At 38.1% G+C, this 23375-nt stretch overlaps 1 protein-coding gene across 7 annotated transcripts in view; it reads left to right on the top strand.

Annotated features, from left to right (window-relative positions):
* Positions 1-22848, top strand: part of LOC128682190 (Kv channel-interacting protein 4-like) — a 56002-nt gene extending 33154 nt beyond the window's left edge. For 6 of the 7 annotated variants that reach the window (XM_053766772.1, XM_053766777.1, XM_053766779.1 and 3 more), the window contains exons 3-8: positions 13927-14051; positions 14874-14943; positions 16432-16502; positions 21645-21857; positions 22388-22527; positions 22716-22848. In XM_053766772.1, the coding sequence (XP_053622747.1) occupies positions 13927-14051; positions 14874-14943; positions 16432-16502; positions 21645-21857; positions 22388-22498 (590 nt within the window). In that variant the 3' untranslated portion in view covers positions 22499-22527; positions 22716-22848. The remainder of the gene's footprint in view (positions 1-13926; positions 14052-14873; positions 14944-16431; positions 16503-21644; positions 21858-22387; positions 22528-22715) is intronic. The other variant, XM_053766773.1, reaches the window with a different exon arrangement.
* Positions 22849-23375: the final 527 nt, after the last annotated feature.

Genomic DNA, 23375 nt, shown 5'->3' with positions numbered 1-23375 from the left:
TTTCAAGTTAATGTAACACTAAAAATTGTCAGTCGCATATACTGTAACGAATACAGAACCTCCTTTCGAGCGCTCTAGTTTGAATATCCATTGTTCTACTAGATTATATCTCCTCCTGTTTTTACGACGACCCCCGTGGCCTAATGGTCATCACGCCGGACTGCTACACTGGAGGTCCTGGGTTCGATCTCCGGCCAGGGCAACATGGAAAATGATCTTTTTCAGATTGACCCGGGTCTTGGATGTTTATCTAATATATGTATATGTTAATATGTGTATATGAATATAGTTTGGTCGAGTTAGTATCCCATAACACAAGTCTCGAACTTACTTTGGGGCTAACTTAATCTGTGTGATTTGTCCCTATATATTTATATTTATTTATTTTAATATAAAAATCCGGTTCACGCTTGACCGTTATGGAATGGAACCATAAAAAGTGTGGTCCGTTTTGAGAAGTGGTTGAAACTTGAACTAAGTATGAAACTCGCAAAGGATCACTCCGGTCTCCCGGCGGATTGGAAGCACTTCGAAGTTTTTACAAGCTTTTTAGTTCCATTTGTTTTGATCTAGTATATTTTGTTCGATATTTCGATCGATATTGATTGCACTTTTTTTTGTTAGTTTTAAGTACCTAGTACGTAATCCACATAAGTATTCACACAAGAGTGAATAGGCATTTTTTGAGCTTGCGTGTGCTTGCGTGAACCCTAGGCCCTTGCCTTTCGTTCCACCCGCTAGATTGGGATCAGAGGCAGTCAAATTAATGAATAATTTCTATTTAAAATAAATAAATAAATAAATTTGTGTCTGTCTGTAATTACAAAATTGCTGCACTTGATCAGTTATTTAAATTGATACTTTTCTTATGCTTTTTACATATTTTGAAGAACCATATAATTTCATGAGCGACACACGATAGCGCGTTCTAAAACTAGATATCGCCATCTAGTGGCACACATATTCAACTTGAATATTGGCGCTTAAACAATATTCTAATCTGTCTGTTGGTTTATCCCATAGATGAAATAATAATGTTTCTCAGATTTAAAATTCTGTAGTACAAGCAGAAGTATTTAGCTCAAATATAAATTGTCCTTGTCGAGTGTGTTAAATTGCAGTGTTAACTTGTTTCCGATTTTACTCAAGTCGCCTAAAGACATCTGACATAATTATCAACCGGTGTGCAAGTTTCCTCACGATGTCTTCTTTCACCGAAAGCAAGTGATGGTCAATGAAAACTACTATATAGGTATACGAGTCAGATTGGTATACAAACTGATATGGCACGAGTAGGATACGAACCTGAAACCTTTCGATCCACAGGCGGGCCTCATAACCATTACACCACCACCGCTTCGAGACACCTGGTACTTACATGCACCTTCCATCACCGGAAGCAATCACATTTTATGTGTGATAGTTGTTTACATAGACCACCTATGAAAACTACTATAGATTGCGTGCTGAGTCAGATTGGTGTACTCTCATGTGGCACGAGTAGGATTCGAACCTGGGACTTTCGATCACAAGCGGAGCGTTAACCACTTGACCACCACCGCTTCAAGATGTAACTTGTAATATTTAATTACAAACAGAACGACGGACAGACGATGGGACAAGTAATTAAATATCCTAACTGATCATAATTCTTATATTATAAATGCGAAAGTGAGTTTACCTCTTCACACTGTATTTGCTGAACCAATATTCTTGAAACATTGCATACATGTAGTTTGAAGTACAGAGAAGAAGAAGAAGAACATAGGTACTTTCCAACCCGGAAAAATAAACGTTTCCGTAGGAAAAATACGCGAGCGAAGCCACGGTCAAAATCTAATATTATAAATGCGAAAGTAAGTGTGTTTGCTTGCTACCACTTCGCGCTCTGTCTACTCAACCAATTTTCTTGGAATTTTGCTTACATGTTGTTTGAGTTGTGGAGAAGGACATGACTAATCCCGTGGGAAATAACGCGGGCAAAGCCGCATGCAAAAAGCTAGGAAGCTAATAAAAAGGTTAGCAATAAGTAAAATTTCAATAAATATAATACCTTCTGAAGGTCTATAATATCGTTCAATATCATCAATTGGATAATTCCCTTCAGCCCAACCAGGCCCAACCCTTTACTATGAAAACGATACGGCCTATTATAATAATGGACACTGCCTCCACAGCAATCTGAACTTTACCTCTAAAACTTTAAGTTATAGTTTGCTGTGACACATATTTGTTTGGTGGCCTTTGAGCAAAATTTGGGCAAATTTGATTGAACTTAAGCGACGAAGGTCGATCCGCTTCAGTAAGTTTTAAAGGGTAAACCCTATTTCATCTTCGCGTATCTCATTCTCGGCTGTGGCGCCGCAAAGCCTGGAATTAGTTTAAAGTTTATTAAATTAGTTTGATTATAGTTCTTTATTGCTTTCATTTGGAGTACATGTAATTCCAAATCAGGCGTAGGTACGCTTTCCTACTTTTTCGTCTCATACATATCATACACTGCAAGTTAAGTAAACGCTTATAAAATGAGAACTGTAAACTGTAAACGTCCTAACGTAACATTGTGCCAGCCGGGCTGCGTGTATGTGTTTTGATTGAGCAAACCTCGTGTTGTGAGAACTAACATTCGCGAAGCCAATAAAGTTGTTTGTGGGAGTCGGCACACAGTGGCGCCCTCTGCGGCCGCAACACAAACATCTTTCGACCGGCTTCTATATTCAGACTTGTGTATAATGCAAACTGAGTATAATTCATACTAATATACATGCTTACTAATATTATAAATGCAAAAATCTGTTTATCTGTCTTTTCCGCTTTCACGGCTAACTGTTGAACTGATTTTGATGAAATTGGGTATCCATGTAGTTAAAGACATGCGTAAGTTCGAACATAGGAACTACTTTTTAAAAAACCAGCCCCCCAAAGAATATAACGGAAGGTGAAAGTTTCTATGAAAATCCTATTGAAAAGACCAAAGACGACTTAAATCTGGCTATCACACATATTGACAGACTTTCGAATTTATAATATTAGATTTTATCATATGGATTTAAAGTTTGGTTTGTTAAAGTGCCTGTGAAGGTCTAATTTCTGAATTTTGCCGAGTTCGAGCCGAGTGCCCTGCATGCGCTGCAGCCAGAAGAATACTTTATCTGAGTATAATCTCTAAGGTGTAACTCTAGAGCAGTTACGTTCTCGGCTCCGAGATGAAGGCTGGTCCCCTCTTCCTGGCTCGGGCGAATAAAATATGAAAAGGAATTTATAAACCGGCGCCGCGAGCGAGGATACTATAACAATAAACTCGTATTTGTATCACAAATAAAGTTCAGAAATATGAAAACGAATGGTTGGGAATAATTGATATGAATTGTCAATAAATTCGTCGGGAGCATTCGGCAATGATCGGGACTCGTCGCCGGATTGTTTATGATACACTAGCGTCCCGACTCTCGGATTCGCTCGGGTAAAAACATTTTACCATGGAACTAGTAGGACTTTGTACGAAATACTTACTAAATCCATGCGTTTTACACCTAAATCTCTCTCAGGAATCACGCTATCTATTAGTGTATTGTCACTATCAATGTGCAGTCGCTTTTGAGTTTAGCGAAGAAACAGATGCGACAGAGGACTTTGTTTTATAATATATATAAATAAATAAATATATTAGGACAAATCACACAGATTGAGCTAGCCCCAAAGTAAGTTCGAGACTTGTGTCATGGGATACTAACTCAACGATACTATATTTTATAATAAATGCATATATAGATAAACATCCAAGACCCGGGCTAATCAGAAAAAGACCATTTTCCATTATGACCCGACCGGGGATCGAACCTGGGACCTATCGGTTCAGTGGCAAGCACTTTACCACTGCGCCACCGAGGTCATCGTATATGTTAGGAAGAGCCTGCATTGCTCAGGTATTCTCCATTGCGACGGCTCAGCACCTCGTAGCTCTGTCGCGCTATGGTGCTGTCCACAGGTTTTGACACTGACGCAAGTCGAAACTCCATCTTAACTTCTCTATAATTTTAACTTTCCTGCGTTGTCTGTAGACAAAGGTCGAACGATGGAGCGCGACTGAGCAATGGGGCATGGCTCTAACAAGCATTCGCCTGTGGCCCCGTCCGCCTGTATTTACTTACGGAGACAGATCTTGAAATACTTTCAATAATGACGAACAAACTAAACTTAAACTTACTTTCGCATTTATAATATTAGTTGGAATTAGGATGGAGTTTGGAATTTTTAATCTAGATTAATAAGTTTTTATGAGCTAATAAATAAAAATAAAAAGTAAACTTCTCCTTGATTAAAAAAACTCACATAAATACAAACATGAAATCATAACACTGCTTTTTTGGTCGCGGTGAAACTAAAACAGACGCGCTGCGTAATCTCTGGTCTTTCTCTCGCCAAATCACCTAATTAATTATCAAAATTGTTTAATTAAGTTAATTAGAGGGTAATATTAATGTCCTTCATAAAGAATGGATGGAATTAGAGGTTATACTGCTGGATATATGAGGGTTTTGAATGAATAAATGAATAAACGAAAAATAAAATTCAATTAAAAATTTAAGAATAAGGAGATAACCTCAAATATGTTAAATTGATGTCTCTGCCTCAAGATCCAAAGAGCAATAAACACAAAATTAAAAATTAAAGACTTCGAAGTTCCTGTCATTATCCCGCTCGATTCCAGAATTTTTTCATCTCATTATTGTTTTCAAAAATAAGTTAAAAAGCATGTGTGACGTGTATAACAAATCCATTTAAATTATATCATCTGCTAGAAAATACCTGACAACGTCAAACGTCTGAACGCACATTTTCCGAACATAGCTAAGAACACTCTCGATTAAATTCTCTTTCAAATAAAAAAATATATATCCAAATCGGACAGACATACAGATACCCTCCTCCTGTCGTCGGGGGTTATCACGACATGACAATAATCGGCGAGCCCCGACCGGAGATCGCGAACGCTCGCCGCGAACCGAATTCTTTTCATTGTTATCTCTTGGTTTATTTTCTTTGTTGATATTCAATGTCCATGTTTTTTTTATATTCAACTTGAAAATATGTCCAGAATAAATTAATGCTTGTATTATTATATTTATTAATGGATCCTCAATTTTTTGTTTAGTTTTCAGAAAATAAAGAGGATAATTGAGAAAACAATACAGATTCTTTTTGTCGCACAATATTTTAAATATACCTATACAAAAAATGCATTCTTTCTTTTTCGAGTGTATGCGGCTAACACTGGAGTCTAATTTTATTCAAGTCGCCTAAAGGTATCTGACATGACTTTCACGACTATCTACCGATACTACCGTTGCAAGTAGTCGCATACACACTAGTGAACTTAAACTGTCCACCAGTCTGCCGGTTTCATCACGAAGTTTTCCTTCACTGGAAGCAAGTGGTGGTCGGAAGCAACTAGGATTCGAACCTGGAACTTTTCGATCTCAGGCGGACGGTCTTAGCCACTGGACCACCTACACTTCAAAACTCCATTATACGCAAATATAACTCAAAATTTACCAAATTTTGCATTGTTTTTTACTAGGAAAATTAATATGTGCGTGTGGTCTCTGAGGGCCCACTTCTCGAAATTCTATGTTAGTGAACATTTCATAAGAATTGTAAAAGTTGGAATTAGATTTTGTGAAAGCCAAATAGGCGAGTTACAATGTTTTACGAAAGGCCCTCAGTCCTCATAGTGTGGTCTGAGGGCCCACCTGTATCTCAACAACTATACATGCTACAGATAAAGTTTTTACCCCCAAAGTCTAAGGTTTTGCATAATAAAATTTCTGAAAACAACATATTATTATCGTAAAACACTGTCGTATAGATTAATTTACGTAAACATAAATTTTTAATTTACATTTTACGTATAAAAATAAAACTAAATAAATAAAATTAAAAAATCTGGCAGTATTTAAAATAATAATTGTAAGAAACACAAAAAAACAATAATTGTAAGAAACCCTAATGGAATGTCAAGCTGGAAGCTCATACGACATTTTCTTAGTCAGCAAAAGTCCAAGAAAAAGTTAGAAGAATGGTAATGTTTATGTAAGTTTCAGAGATAGGATCATCAAGCTAACCCCCAACCCCACAGGTAGGGGTGCAATAAGCCGGCATTAGCCGCGTCCCCGCCTCTGATGCAATTTACTACATAGGGCTGTTACCAGCGAATCCTCATCCCAACATCCCAACTAATATTATATAAGCGGTGGTGTAATGGTTAAGACGCCCGCCTGTGGATCGAAAGGTCTCAGGTTCGTATCCTACTCGCGCCATATGAGTTTGTATACCAATCTGATTCATATAGGTATAGTAGTTTTCACAGACCACCACTTGCGTTCGTTCGTTCATTTTTTGTGGCACTATTAGTAATAATCTCAACTCCGCAAGTGCCGCCGCAAAACTTGGTATCAGTGTAAATAAAAACTTAAAAGATTTAGCAGCGATTTTTCAACAGCCCCACCTGCCTGGTGCAACCCTGTTTGTGAATGCTATTTATCAGCTGCCGAGGCTATATGCCCTTATTCGCCTCGTACGACATCCCCAGGAGGATATGAAGTGATACCTTTCTATGGCAAAACCATATGCTTCAAAAACATATTAAACATCTTAGAAAATATAGTCAAATCTTAACAACAACATCCCACTCGCGTTAGCAACGTCCTCACGTCGTCTAATGCAATTTAATGCATCGCACAGGGTTGTCACAGCACGTAGTTGAAGGACCCCATTCAAATATAGGCTACTTGTTTTTTAAAAATCAACCCCCAAATATTGTAATAGGGGGTGAAAGTTTGTATAAATGTTATGTTGAAAAGACGACTTACGACCAAGCCAATTAATGACTATCACACAAAAATATTGGTCCTAGAAATAGTCATTTGACATGGGTAAACACACTAATCACTGAAACTATAGTTATGCTGTCAGAAGTACTAGTAACTATTCTACGTCGCGGATAAGCATTACATATTACAGCTAAGTGGAACGCCGTGGAGCCAGCCCCGGACTGGATTATTGCGGTAGTCACATTAAGAGCCGTGTCCCGTAATGGATTCTATGCTATGCTTTTTACAGTAAACCGACACCTATTTTTGTAAAATATGGCTTTTATTACTTGTACTACAAATTAAATAATAGAGCGAGCTGTTCTCATTTGCATTCACAAAATATTTTATAATTTATGGCAAACTAGCTTTTTACCTGCATAAATTTCCTACGGGAACTGTTATTTTCCGGGATGAAGTACCCTATGTCGTTCTCCACACTTCAAAGCACATTCTTGAAATTTGTAATAGATGTAGTAAGCAATATAGGAATATAATAGACTGTTTTTTATCCCGAAAAAGTACTTTTTCAGTATTATACTCTTTCAGTGCGATACTCGCGAGTGAAACCGCGAGCAAAAGCTAATACAGTAATATGTTTCGCTTGTAATATCGATAAAGGCCATGTCACTTTAAATTAGCTCCGATAACTACCGCTGATAACCGCCATTTTGTGTAATGCTTCCGCTTTACATAGTGTTGTTAAATTGTAAATTAAAATGGTCATTTTGTTGGTGTTGAAAATCCTGGTCAGGTACAACTAGCTGCGCCCCGGAGTTCCGTCTCGTGAATTTTGGGTTAAAAAGTACTCTATGTGCAATTCCAGGTTGAGATCTACCCGTGTGCCATAATTCATCGAAATCTGTCTAGGAGAATTTGCGCGATTTTGTAAATAAATAAATAATTTAATGCTGTTTTCACAGGTTTATAGCGGAAGGTCGAACTTTAATTCTGATTTAAGTTTCATCGCAATACATTGCTTAGATTCCGAGATATCGATGCGAGCGGAGATGCGGCCAAAAGTTAGTATAAAGTAAGAAAAGAAAGGTGATGACAAAAATACCAAACAGCTACGATATATATCTAACGTCGTCACTTAATCTATTTCAGTCTCGACACTCTGTTCCGGGTGTCTGACACTCAGACTAACTCCTGACACGGGATTGTTTTAATTTTAGCGTAGAATAGGGCTGCTGGCGTACCTACGTATGTCGTAGAATTTGTCGATATTAGATTTCGTAAGCTGTCGACTAATTTGAAGGAGAAAAATATGTATAAAATTAAATTTAAAATATTTATCATCATTTTTAGTATATATCTGAAAATATAATAGCTATTTATTTTCAGACATCCATACTAATATTATGAAAAGAAAATATATTATATACTAAATAACAAGTATTAAACGCGCATATATATATATATATATATATATATATATATATAATTATGCAACGCTTGCATCTAAATTTATCCTAATGTTATATTTATCGCCTTTACATAAGTTTATTCACTCATATACACGTGTTCCCGGTAACATTCCGAGCTGTGACGCCCCAAAGGCTTCACACAAAAAAAAACAAACAAATCTGAAATTATGCTGCCTAGGCTATGCATACTACGTTGCTTCGTACGCCATCAACGGGACGATAAGTAGTGATCCAATTAGTGCGGTACACGCCACGATCGTGTAACGTCGACTAATACTCGACAGTAAACTAGCGACAGTGCCTAGCAATAGAGTTTCCAATTTGCACCTCCCCGGCAGCTCTCCAGACACTAGTCTCGGCGCCTTTGTTAACAATCGCTGTGTGCAGACCACAGACAAGTTTCATCCACATAAGAATTAGACTAATATAAAAAGGTCTCTTTCGGAATTCTTCTCAGCAGTGGTCGTTCCGAAATGCCAGTAGTTTGTAGCTTTTAGAGATCTAATGAGTACTTAGTGCGTGTGAAGGTCTAATTTCTAAATAAATGTTTTGACTTAAAATGTTTTTGGATGCACTAGACTCGAACCACTCCCTTTCCTCTCGTGGATGTCGTGTGAGGTCACCGAGGTGGTACACACAGGCTGATAGGAAACAATGGCATTCACAAGTAGGGTTGAATCACAGAATAGAAGAATATTTAAATTTTAAGAAGGGTCAACTCTGACACTATTAGCACGGGTGAGCTGCACCAGTTAATATTTACGTCGACTTTAACGCGCGCTGACGTTTAAGCAAAATACGCAATTTTGTCTAAACGTCAGCGGCGCGAAAGTCAAAATTAACGTCAAAGTTGACTGGTGCTACGCAACCTAAAACCTAAAACAAAATATATATTTTTTTAATTTGTAATTAGTTCAGTAAACATAAAAAACCTACATAAAAAATTGTCATGTTTAACATAACAAAACTTGTGCTACTCGAGTTATGAAAGCTCATTCACGGTTAAAAGCTCGCGGATCTTTCAAAAAGCTCTGAAAAGCTAGTTGATGAATAGCTGCCAGTATGCGCTTTCTAAAGCTTTGTGGCCTCAGGCGGAGTGTGGTGTCCGAATGGGTGAAGGTAAAGAAAGATATATGAATACCTAAACTAGCTTTTCACAGCGGCTTCGCCCGCATTACCTTGCCAGCTAAAAAAAATTCATCATAGTCGAATTCCTCATGGCTGAGGGTTGTGGTTATTACGTGGAATGAAACATACACAACAACTTTCTTGGCATTATTAATGAAGTGGTTTGCCATTGCCTTCTCCATTTCATACACAAGTTGATAATCAGTGTGCAGGTTTCCTCACGATGTTTTCCTTCACCGGAAGCAAGTGGTGCTCGATGAAACCTACTATACATGAGTCAGATTGGTATACAAACTCATGTGGCACGAGTAAAATTCGAAGCTGGGACCATTCGACCACAGGCGGGCGTCTTAACCATTACACCACCACCGCTTCAAAAAAATAATAGAAGTAAAATATCGAAGTAAAACTTGCAACCCCTATTTCATCCCCTTAGGGTTTGAATTTTCAAAAGTACTTTCTTAGCGGATGTTAATCACAATATACATTACTGACAATTTTTCGTGAAAATTTGTTTAATTTCGAGAGATGAGTTTGTATACCAATCTGAATTATGTCTTAGTTTTGCTTCCACCACTTGCTCCCGGCTCGCCAGCAGCGTACATGCGATTACCCGCCGCTAGACGGCGGTAGGCACTCGTAAAGCTCATGTCAGATGCCTTTAGTAAAATCTGACGCCAGTGTTAGCAATTAAGCACACTCAAAAATAAAGAACGGAAATCCCTAAACCACCGAGTTATGGCGAGAAAATCTAATAAAGAGAAAATGTTGAATGGTAGACGGTAGAATGACGACCTCGGTGGCGCAGTGGTTAGGTTCTTGCCACTGAACCGAGAGGTCCCGGGTTCGATCCCCGGTCGGATCATGATGCAAAATGATCTTTTTCTGATTGGCCCGGGTCTTGGATGTTTATGTATATATGTATTTGTTATAAAATATAGTATCGTTGAGTTAGTATCCCATAACACAAGTTTCGAACCTACTTTGGAGCTAGCTCAATCTGTGAGATTTGTCTTTAATAAATTCAAATTCAAATCATTTATTCAGAAATTAGACCTTCACAGGCACTTTTTCTCGTCAATCTTTATATTTATAGTTATTTCTCACAAGCTACAAACTACTGGCATTTCGGAACGACCACTGCTGAGAAGAAATGCCGAAAGAAACTCATTTGAACAGTGTTGGTCCCTATCATGCCAGATCGGCTTACCATTATTGTTTCTTACAATGTTTTTTTTTTCTTATTGTTTCTTACAATATATATACATATATATTGTAAGTGACGAGGTGGTGCACCCAGGATCGACCTATTGAGGGAACTCCTCGACTGTTCACAGCACGAACATTAACCGAGCGAGCGAACCGAGCTAGGTTTAACATTCTACTCGGGGCAAAAATACATTTTTTGTATGTATGTTTGTAACTTAATAACTTTCGAACCGTTGGATGAAAAAGGTATGTAGGATATGCCAATATTTGTTATGTTCGCGAGGTCTAAGCTCGCGGCGAACAACTAGGTATTTATCACGCGCTGAATGCAACAAGACTTTTGTGACGACAATAAAAGCTTTTGGCAAAAATGACTATTTTTACTTGTTACGAGTAGATGTACGAATACCTATAATACATCTAACAAGTAAAAAAATACATATTATTTTAATAAATGATGATGTCCCACTAATGTCTTGGACAATAAGAGATGACAAAGGTCGCCTATATCCACTTCATGCGGTCGCTTGGCGGGAAAAAGTCGACATCGATCATGTGTCGAGAGCCGCGCGGCAAACTAAATAAGTTACAGGTGCTTATGTTCTCTATGACACATTCAATGTTATCTTCTTTCCATGGAGTCTCTGTATATGGATTTCGGCGTGTGGTTCCGCCTTAGAATAGGACCACTCCATATGTCCCCATGGATGAACGATGCAACTAGCTGACTATAGCCTGGGCATATGAAGGGCAACAATAGTATTCCCAAGGAGGGTCAGACAGGCAGCCAGTTATAAATCTACAGTCGAATCTTCAAAATTTTAAATTTATATTTTAAGCTGACCCTAGGTTTCGGAGTGTCTTTGAAAAAATTATTGCTGCCCTTAGTCGCCTCGCACGAGCTACACGGGTGGACATAGACTGGTCTAATTCCAGGGCGGAACTACGCGCCAAAAAATAAAAGTTAATTGTTTGCGGACATTTTAACATTAACATTCTAATTGACTCCACAGAAAGTATTCAATTTCAAAATCTTTTCAAAAGTTTTGGTTTAGTAAATGTTTTTCTAGAACCAACCCGCATTGATAACTTCTTTAGAAATATTATTAAATAAATCAGTTTTTTCTAAATTACCATCTGACCATTGCGGCCAATTTATAACTTTTACCAAAGAACGTCCTAGCGAGGAAATAATTACATGTAGACCAATCACCAACCATAATATTTGCAAATTTAAAAGTTCATTACAGAATAAAATGTGTTCAGTCACATATACTGGCACCAATCCTAATGAACACTATAATATTTTATTTAGTACTATTTCAGGAGTCTTGACTGATACTTTTAAACAAAAAAAAAACGAAAGCGGCATAACAAATTAAAGTTTAATGGATGGGCTCGAAAATAGTTTTTGAAATATTCAAAATTTTGTAAAACCTCATCAAAAAATTGTTGTGTTCGCGAGGTCTAAGTTCGAGGCGAACAACTAGTATACCGGAGCGGCAACGATGCAACGACAATGGAGCAATGGGGCCGTATCCTAATTCGTTATCTTTGGAGGAAACCCTTCTGTGTTCCCGTATTCTGCCATAATCTCTAATTGAGGCACTCGCGTCGTGGAGTGATGAATGACAACGGAAAGTGACAAACACGAGCCGACCGCGCGCTCTGTCTGGAAGGATATAGAGAAAAAACTATAGACACAGTCCTGTCTTTCGTTTCAGTCATCTCTCTTCTCTTCATAGTCGTATTTCCTCAGGGCTGAGGGTCGTGGTTATTACTTTTTTTAGCCCAAAACATACACACTCAGAAAGTCTATAAATTAGAAACGTAAACAAAGAAAATACAATATTAAGAAGCAAAAGATATTTATAACAAACAAACAAACAAACAACAACAAATTACGTGGAAAAAAACACACACAACAACTTTCTTGGCACTATCAATGGAGTGGTTTACCTTCTCCATTTCACACAATCAACCAGTGCGCAGGTTTCCTCGCGATGTTTTCCTTCACCGGAAGCAAGTGTCAGGTTTCGTATACATAACGATGTGGCACGAGTAGGATTCGAACCTAGTACCTTTCGTTCCACAGGCGGGCGACTTAACCATTACACCACCACCACTTCAGTCATACAATAAAGATAAATGCGTATTACATTGAAATACATTGTAAAAAGACATGTAGTATGGGAAGGCCGGAGAAGAAGTGGATGGAGTGCGTTAGGCAGGATATGGCTAAACATCAGAAGGGACAAGTGGACTCCTGCACTTGTCCCCTCTGATGTTAACCCCTGTGCGCTGTGCTGATGCTGTGCCTCGCCTACCTCATGCATGTGAATCATGATAGGTGAATAACGTTTAAGAAATAACGTTTAAAGACAAAACGTTATTACGTTTAAAGTGTGCGTGGATAGATTTAGAAAGGGCTCGGACTCATGCTTGTCATTTGTAATGATGTGTTTTATGAGGCAATTTAGCTGCAATATTCTATTTAGGACAATGGACAAAATCGAAAAACACTACAAAATCGTTCGTGTATAACCGCCATGACAGTTGAGCCTTCATTAGGCGAGCATTATGACGTCACTATTGTCTGTGCTGGCGCGAATATTGCTCATTTGTACTACTTCCTGAGGCTGCTACTAGATTATATTTGTGGCTTTTCTGTTAACCTTTTAATTAGTTAAATCACACATAAATAAATATATTAGGACAAATCACACAGATTGAGCTAGCCTTAAAATAAGTTCGTGACTTGTGTTACGGGATACTAACTCAACGATACTATATTTTATAACATATACCTACATAACTATATAGATAAACATCCAAGACCCGGGCCAATCAGAAAAAGATCATTTTCCATCGTGACCCGACCGGGGATCGAACCCGGGACCTCACGGCTCAGAAGCAAGTCAATAGCATGCTAGCAGCCCGGCTTCGCTCGGGTAAAACAGTAATAAATTATTCTCTCAATTGGTGAAATCCGTCCGGGATCTTTATAGGATTAACATAAGCCAAAATATTTGTTATAGATTTTTTTCTGTCTTTCTATCTGTCTGTATGTTTGTTTGCGCATCAAGCAAAAACTACTGGATGAAATTTGTTGCGATCACAGTTATGTAGCGAAGCGGTCTAACTTAAAATCTGGCATAGGTTTCATCGCGACACGTTGCTTAGAACCCGATGATGTAGACAATAAAATAAGAACACGAAATTAAAGCGAGTGAACCCGCGGGCAACGTCTTAAAAGTCACAGCTTATGATATTTATCATTGTTGCAGAGGAAGAATATGAAGAATCCGAGTTCGGTTTGTCGCGGCACCGGCCCGAGCCGCTCGGCGCGCTCGCGCGCTCCACACGCTTCTCCAGGCACGAGATCAAGCTCATGTACCGCGGATTCAAACAGGTGCTTACTCACAATTCTTTTGGGAGGAACAATAAAGTGTTCTGAGGCACTTCAACAGAGAGCCATGGAGCGGGTCATGCTCGGCATCAGGTTGCAGGATCGCGTTCAAAACTCCGTGATCCGTACCAAAGTACGGGACGTGGAAGACGCGGTCATGAACCTGAAGTGGAACTGGGCAGGAGAACTGGCACATCGGCGTGATGGCAGGTGGAGTAAAGTGCTGACTGAATGGTGGCCCGGGGCCGGCGAGAGAGGTGTCAGGCGACCTGCGATGAGATGGGCGGACGATATAATAAAAGTCGCAGGTTGTACATGAATGAGAGAGGCACAGGACAGAGGAGAGGCGGAGGGAGGCCTATCCCCAGCAGAGTACACAAAGAGGCTGGAAATTATCTAGAGCAGCATAATATGTCGGCATCTGATGATGATGACGACATATTATGCTGCTCTTGATAATTTGTTCGCCGAGTCGACCGTTCTAATTGCAGTAATGTAATAACTGATTTTATTAGAAAGTATTCTACTTAGTTCTAGTTTCCTCTTGCCACAGTTGCCTAGATTCACTAAAAAACCAAAATTTACCTTAATTTAGGTTACCACCAAAATACTTGTCGCACTGTGATTACATTTTGTATAATGGAAAACAATAATACTACCTATCGTATGAAATCCTTTATCTAGCGTAGCATAATCTCCTATAGCGTTATTTTCTTCTTTTTATACTTTAAAAAATAGATTAATAGAATACAATATAAATGTTATGATGGCGCCAGACATCCGTGTTCCTAATTCATTTACATATATAAATACATTTAATTGCAGGAATGTCCATCGGGCGTGGTGGACGAGGAAGCATTCAAACACATCTTCTGTCAGTTCTTCCCTCTTGGAGGTAAGAAAATATTTTTCAAGACAGACAATTTTAATTTGTAAACCGAACAAGATAGATAGCTCAGATTTGAGAGTGAATGTTGGTTTGATCAGTCATTTAATTGAATGATTACCAGCTATATATGGGCAAAGACCTCTCTATATTATTCCACGATGCTTCAAATTCACAACATGATTAACTTATTGACGTCATAAAATTACTTAATCTAAGTCTACTGCCGACTTCACAAGCGCAGGTGAAGAAGCGGCGCAACAAACTTCACCGCAGCCTTTTCTCCAAACACGTCAATTAACAAATGTGGGTCTATTATTGTATTGCGCGCCATTCTGTAATTAGTTTCTTTCAGCATTTCTTCTCGGCCGCAGTGTTCGCATCGAAATGCCAATAGCCTGTGAAGGTTTCTGTGAAGCACTATATAATTTTAAATTTAAATAAATAAATAAATTAGGTCAAACCACACAGATTGAGCTAGCCCCAAGGTAAGTTCGAGACTTGTGTTATGGGATACTAACTCAACGATACTATATTTTATAACAAATACATATATAGATAAACATCCAAGACCCGGGCCAATCAGAAAAAGATCGTTTTCCATTATGACCCGACCGGGGATCGAACCCGGGACCTCTCTGTTCAGTGGCAAGAACTTTACCACTGCGCCACCGAGGTCGTCGATATGTGTATATATATAATTTGACGTGATAAAGTGCCTGTTAAGGTATAATTTCTATATAAATTATTTAACTGTGACTCCAGCTCGACCGTGGACGTTCTAGCCGCCTTTTAATCTATAAACAAATCTCTCTTATTTGAGCGTGTTCCCGGTGTGGTAGAATCTTGTATAAAAAAATCCAAAAAGTATAAAATACAAGATATCGGATCCTATTTCGAACCTGAATAATTAGAAAGTTCAAACATGGCGACCGTGACCCCACAGCCGTCGACCGTCGAAGCTGAGTGCGCACTTCTTCTCTACTATCACTATCGGCATTTAATCGCAGTCGAAATAAAATAACTAGTTGTTCGCTGCGAACACAATAGATTTTGATGAGATTTTACAAAAATGTGAATATTTCGAAAACGACTTAGCCGATTTTGTTGCCCCACTAAATTAAAAATTTTATTGACAGATCCTACATACTTTTTAAATTTCATCAAAATCGGACCAACTGTTCGAAAGTTATCGCGTTACAAACATACGTACATACATACAAAAAATGTATTTTTGCCTCAAGTAGAATGTTAGATTAATAATTTATTTATTTATAAAACTTTATTGTTCCAAATAAAAACATACTTATAAACAAATGGCGAACTTAATGCTATAAGCATTCTCTCCCGGCTAACCATTAGGAGAAACAGAGAAAAGTTGTGCGGCGCAAACATATCTTAAACACAAACAAGTACTACCACATACTAAAATACAATAATAACTACATATATAAAATATAAATATAAATAATAATAATAACGTTGTATTTGTTCCAGACGCGACGCAGTACGCGCACTATGTGTTCAACACGATGAAACACAAGCAGAGCGGGAAAGTCAACTTTGAGGTGAGTCCGCAATTCGTGGCTTCGAAGCGGTTTTAGATAACTTTTAGGTAGACCATTTACAATGCAATCTCAACTTTAATGACTATAATGGGGGGGCGGGCGAAGCCGCGGGAAGAAGATAGTTTATAGCATACTAGTTGTTCGCGATCTTAGACCTCGCGAACACAATAAATTTTTACAAAATCGTGAATATTTCAAAAACTACTGTACCGATTTTGGTGCCCCACGAACTTAAAAAATCTATTGACAGATATAGATACTTACACCTTACACCATACCTTTTAAATTTCATCAAAATCAGACAAACAACGGTTCGAAAGTTATCGCGTTGCAAACTACAAATACATACATACAAAAATACATACATATTTTCCCCCAATTTGACTTGTAGACCTTGCTCGCTTCGCTGTCTCTGTCAATTAATATACCAAATAATATCATTATCGCAAAGGTACAAACAAAGTGGACAATGCTTAGCATTATGTTTATCTTGTCGTATGCTTTGTGAATATTTGCAAAAAACAAAATAACACTTTTTCTCTACATTTCTTAGTTAGAACTTTTATGTTTAATTTGCACACAGCCTTTACTTTCAGTGCGCCACCAAGATTATTAAAATACCGCCTTTTGTTAGAAACTAGGACAGTTTTTTATGTTACGTGTGTTTAGGGCATAGATAAAGATATTATCTTTGTTGTTTGTGATAACATTATAGGTACAGGTTAAAATTTCAAACATGGCGTAGATTTTTAAGTGATTTACCGTAAGTTACCCGTGAATTACAAGTGCACATATATTTTTTGTACTTTAAATGAATCAAGTCCATATTCCAAATACATATTTAGAGGTACTCAAGAATATCACGTCATTATACTTTACGGGGCAGACAGAGCCAAGAGGCCATATTTGTATGGATTATTGGTGAAATTGAGATAAATAGTGAGTGACAAGTTGCTTGCCAATGAGAAGAATCTCTAGTTTACAGCCTCTTCCGTTATTTGACTTTTACGATCTGCGTGGGAGAAGCAGATTTTAAGTTATCTCATCGCTCTCTGTTAGAGATATAGGAAACATCACCTCCCGCGAGAATATAGCTACTCCCACTGTTGCTGGGAACACAAGTAGTTTTATTTTTTTTATTTTTGTATAAGAAGCAAATCTACGGCTACGAACTCTGTCATGTGTCCCAATTAATATAAAAATAAAATACATTATAAACAGCAGTTTTTGTAATTTGACAAGATCCTAACACCCACGGCTGTCGTATGTGGTGATTAAGGGATGAAAAACCTGACGACTATTAACAGGCAACAACAGTATTCCCAAACGTCAAACGGGTTGACTCTGTCTGGCCGGTCGAAGATAAAATTACAATTATTTTAGAACCCCAGGCATCGCGGCGTTACAGCACACTAAATCCCTATTAAAACTAAACAAAATCTGGAAATAAAATGTTTATTTGTTGAATACACACACACACAAAGCGAAACCGAATCAAAACTAAATACTTATCAAACCTCATTGAATATATATATATATATATATATATATTCAATTTATATATCCACTGACGATAGAATGTAGGCGATGTGATAACTTTTAAGTTCTATAATCTCTATCAAAATTCAAATTAGGATGATATTCATGACTTATTGAAGTCAACGTCTGATCACATCTACGCATAATTAACATTACTATATTTGTACACAAGTACTTTATATATAAAGTCATTTATTAATTAATAATAATAAAATTGACAAACATCCATAATAAAACATACAAAAAATTAAAATTCTAAATCTAACCTATGATAACATTATAACGCGCTCCTTAGCGTCTCCGGTGCAAAAGTGTCTAAAGCACTAGCCTGCACTACACTAGCGCTGTATTGCTATGGCTATTCTTTAATTTTTACCAAAGTGATGAATTTCCTTTATAATACAAAAACAAATCAGTTTTAAAATACTTTTTTTTTTATTATTTAATTTTCACTATCATTAAATTTTGCAAATAAGATGAGGAATAAAATTTGTCTCTGCCACTATCTAAACACTAGCTGATTCAGATAAGTTCAACTTTCTAGTTTTTGCCACATCTTCCTCGCTCTGCTACCTGCGCGCGGTATCCGATCTCATGCAATCCCCAATAAACAGTTTTAGCGCGCGCCAGAAATTGGTTTTCTGCTAAAAATTGGATTTTCGACATAAACTGTTACTATGCTGCATCTTGGTGTAACTGGGATCAAATAGTGCCAATTAAAAAGTATATTATACATATAATTATGCTTGGAATTTAGTGAACATTCCAAAAGAATTGTGAAATTTGAAATTAGAACGGTGTTTCGAGTAGCAACACCGCAAACGGAGGCAATATTCTTTTTGACAGCGAAAAATATTTAAAATTAGAACGATCGTTCTAACTTATTTGTTTGCTGGAATCTTGGTGGCCAGTTCAATTAATTTACTAGATTATAGATCCTGGACATATAAAATGACTTACAAATGAATACATTTTACTGGAATCGTTCATGTGGAAGTGATAATAGATTTATTTATTTACTATATGAATAAAAAAACTATTGGGAAGTCTACTAAGTTAGTCTACTAGTCAAACTGTTATAAAATATAGTATCGTCGAGTTAGTATCCCATAATACAAGTCTCGAACTTACTTCGGGGCTAGCTCAATCTGTGTGATTTGTCCTAATATATTTATTTATTTATAACTAAACCATCATAAAAACTAAAATTAAACAACTTTTCTAAGTCATCACTACAAACGCAATATGGTAGCCGTCGAACAAACATAGCTTTTTATGCGAACATATTACATGTCATTTAATAAGCAACATTTGGACGAGTTACGCTGACGTAGATTTTACGCTGACGCGCCGGAGCTCGGTTTAACTAAACTTTAAAATTATGAAAATTCGGCTATATTTTACAACCTCCCGCCTGGCTGACGTCAACCCCCATTGGAAATGCTATTACAAACACTAATATTCTCGAATGAAAATATATTTTATGTAATACCTATTAACATCGCTCCAATAGATTCCAGAACGTACCAGTTCACTCTATAGTTTAGCGCCAATTGTCCGTCTCTTTCTCTCCCAGCTGCAGCTATACATCTGTCTCGTTCTGGCATCATATCTCCATTAGTCGTGTCCATTCCGCGTCATTATGTATCTGAACTATTGCCAATATGGATTGTGTGTGAGTTATGCTCGTCCTGGCTGTGACAAGTGCAAAATCGACTATATTTATGTATTACTAGTAACAGCCTATGGATTCACATCCGTAGGAATTTCAAGTTTATTACAAAAAATGTCATTTTTGTCACAAGGTTTAATTATCATCATTGTTGCACTCAACGTGTGGCCAATCATGTGCCGTACAGTTTACCGTTGAGGAGGTCCCTCGTCGGGAGCCGATCTTGGATGCACCATTAGGTCATGCTTATTATGATAATGCGTTGTCTTGAAAACAGGAGCACGTGACAAATTCTGTAATACAAGGTGGAAGTAAGTGAAAATCAACTTGCAAGACTTATTTTTTTTATTATAAGCTTTAATTTTAACATTCCTTTAGTATTACAAGCTTATATTTAGTGCCACCTGTCCCGCTGTCTGTAATCAAATCTTGCAAGTTAGATTTCTCCTACTTCCAGTTGTCCTACGGAGTTAAAATTTACCTGGGAATTTACTTGAGTTTCTATGACAATGTATTATTATGATAAGCATATGACCACATAGCGCAGGATCCCAACGAGGGAACTCCACACAACAACAACGCACAGACATAAGTTTTTTATCAGGCGTTAAATGCCACAAGATCTTTCTGACGACAATAAAAGATTGTAGCGAAAATGTAATTTTTGTAAAAAAAACTTGTTTATCATATTGCGTTGACTCTACCTGTAAAATTTTTTGCAAGAAAAATCACGCGGGTTAAACCGCGGACAAAGGCAAGTGCTTAAATATTAAAATGCCCTGCTACCCCCTCTCCTCCTGGAAGCCGCGAGCGTGGAAGCTCATAAATATAATTCGCAGCGCGTGAAGTCAGCTTTATGGAGCGGAATTGAGCATCCGAATGTGAACAGCCATTTTATCTGGAAATGGACGGTGATTTTGATATCAAAATCAAAATCAAATCATTTATTCAGAAATTAGGCCTTCACAGGCACTTTTTCACATCATATTCTAAATTAAATTATGTTTACCAAAGCTACGAACTACTAGCATTTCGGAACGACCACTGCTGAGAAGAAATGCCGAAAGAAACTCATTCAAACAGTGTTGGTCCCTATCATGCCGGAAGGGCTTACCATTTTTTAAATATAAATTTATGTATAATTTTTTATCAGTAATATAACATGTAAGTACATACTAAAGTACATGGTCAAAAGGTATACTGAAACATATTATGATTGTGATCAAGTGCTGATGAAAGGAAAATATATATACTTATATATATATATGTAAATGTATGTAATGAAAATATATATACTTATATGATAGAAATATTACAAATGCGACGGTAAGTTTGTTTGTTTGTTACCTGTTGTTTCTTAGGTACCAAGATTTATCTGCTGCACCAATCTTCTTGAAATTTTGCATACATGTAGCTCGAAGTTAGGACATAGGGTGCGTTTCATCCCAGAAAATTAAATGTTCCCGTGGGAAATAAATGCGGGCGAAGCCGCGGGTAAAAGCTAGTCACAAATCTCACCACCCTGTCGCTACTTTCTGTCTGTATGAAAGCGATAAACTCAAAAACTGTCGGGCGGATTTTTGTGCGGTTTTTACCAATATGACAGGTATTCCTGTCTGAAACGGATGAACTGATTTTCGTTTAGTTTTCTTTTGTGTCATAGTTAATTTTATCCCGAGTGTTCTTTCTTAGCCAAGTTTCAAAAGTCATCCGTTCAAAAGTTGTAGCGAAATGAATATTGAAAGTCGGGGGTTTTTTAATTTGTCTAACAAATAAACCTGTTTGGTTTTACCCGAGCGCAAACGGGACCGCCCACTACTACTGGATTTAAAATTTGATACGGAAAAGGAAACCTAGTTTCTGAATGAAAACTGACTGACTGATTGACTGACTTGAGCGGCAACATGTAAAACCTAACCTTCCGTCCCCAGGAGTTCCTGGAGATCCTGTCGCGCGTGGCGCGCGGCTCCGTGCAGGAGAAGCTGTCGTGGGTGTTCGCGCTGTACGACGTGGACGGCGACGGGCGCATCTCGCGCGCGGAGATGCACGCCGTGGTGCACGCCATCTACGAGCTGCTGGGCCGCGCCGCGGCGCCGCCCGTGCACAGCGCCGCCGCCAAGGACCACGTCGACAGGATATTCACCGTGAGTGTTCCATTTTCAAATTGGCTGTAACTTTGTTGTTTCACTGTTTAAAATGTATTAGAATTAGAGTTGTTGAGGAGTCGAATACAAATTCACAATTCTTTGTTTGAAATTACTTTTTTGCATATACATTGTGCCCGGAGATTCGCTCTCGTGGGAATTTTGATTAAATATAGCCTATAGCAATCTTAGATAATGTAACTTTCTAATGGTGAAAGAATTCTTCAAATCAGTTTCAGTTCAGTAGTTTCAGAGATTACCCGCCTCAAACATACGAACTAACAAAGTTACAATCACTTACCTCTTTATAATAATAGTATAGAGTATAGAAGAAAACACAGAAACTTTATTCGACATGATGATGATTATGTACATCACTTGTTGACGTAAAAATATAATCAATTTCCGACTTTAAAAAAAAAGCGGCGCAACAAACTTCATCACAGCCTTTTATTAATTGAATATGGATCCCTACTCCCGTGGGGAATAGGCGGGATAAATGTATGTGTGTGTGTGTTTGTGTGTTTCAGCTGATGGACACGAATGCGGACGGCGTGGTGACGCCCGACGAGCTGGCGCGCTGGTGCAGCCGCGACCCCGCGCTGCTGCGCTCGCTGGACGCGCTCGACACCGTCTTGTGATGCTCCGAGCGCCGCGCGCAGCCAAGCAGGTACGCCTGACGACAGCTAGTGGACACCAAGGCGCACGGGAGCGGTGACTCCGGACGACTTAGCTTGTCTTGATCTTGTGATGCTCCGTGCGCAGCGGGTCTATCATCAACATTGGGAAATGGCTCAGTTGAGAGAGAGAGTTTTTATCACCACATAAATATTCTCGTTAACCAGGTTTCTCTTCCAGATCAGACTCTGCCCGCGCCTCCTGCTCCACGGCTGCCGACGCGTGTTCCCCCCCGTCCTCGCCCCCCGCCACACCCGCCGCCCCCGCCGCGTCTACCTCACGCCCGCCTGTGCCCCCGCGAGCTACTGCCGACAATATAATCACTTGTTCTGGTAAATTCGTCACATGTTTACATATTATTAAAATCACCATCAATAGTCAGCTTCTAGTATTACAATTATAGACAAAAAAAAAATGTATTCGTAATTCCCTAACGTGACATCGATGTAAAAAGTTGTCTTCTTTCACATGTCATGTGATAGTTCTTATCTTCTGATGTTTAAGGCCTTATATGAATATTTCCGCTAACTATTCTAACTCAGAACAGTATTTTTCAGTGCTCAACTTTAGATGTTTATTCTTCTTCTATTTGTGAGGACATTTAATTGAACTTTGCTAACCATCTCCATATCAGTATTTATATGTAGCTGCTGGTCTACCAGTTTAAAAAGAAACACTTATTTTTTTTAAAAAAAAGGTTAGTGTCTTACGTAACAAAGAGCATCAGTTGGCCAAAGTAAGAACATTCTTTTGTTGGGAACTGTATTATAATGAACCGCTTTTATAATGAATTACTTAAATGGATTCTTAATATTTCCGATACAAAGTACAAAAATTATA

Source organism: Plodia interpunctella, chromosome 29 (assembly GCF_027563975.2).
Source record: "Plodia interpunctella isolate USDA-ARS_2022_Savannah chromosome 29, ilPloInte3.2, whole genome shotgun sequence".
Taxonomy (NCBI): domain Eukaryota; kingdom Metazoa; phylum Arthropoda; class Insecta; order Lepidoptera; family Pyralidae; genus Plodia; species Plodia interpunctella.
This window is presented reverse-complemented; position numbering and strand designations above follow the sequence as displayed.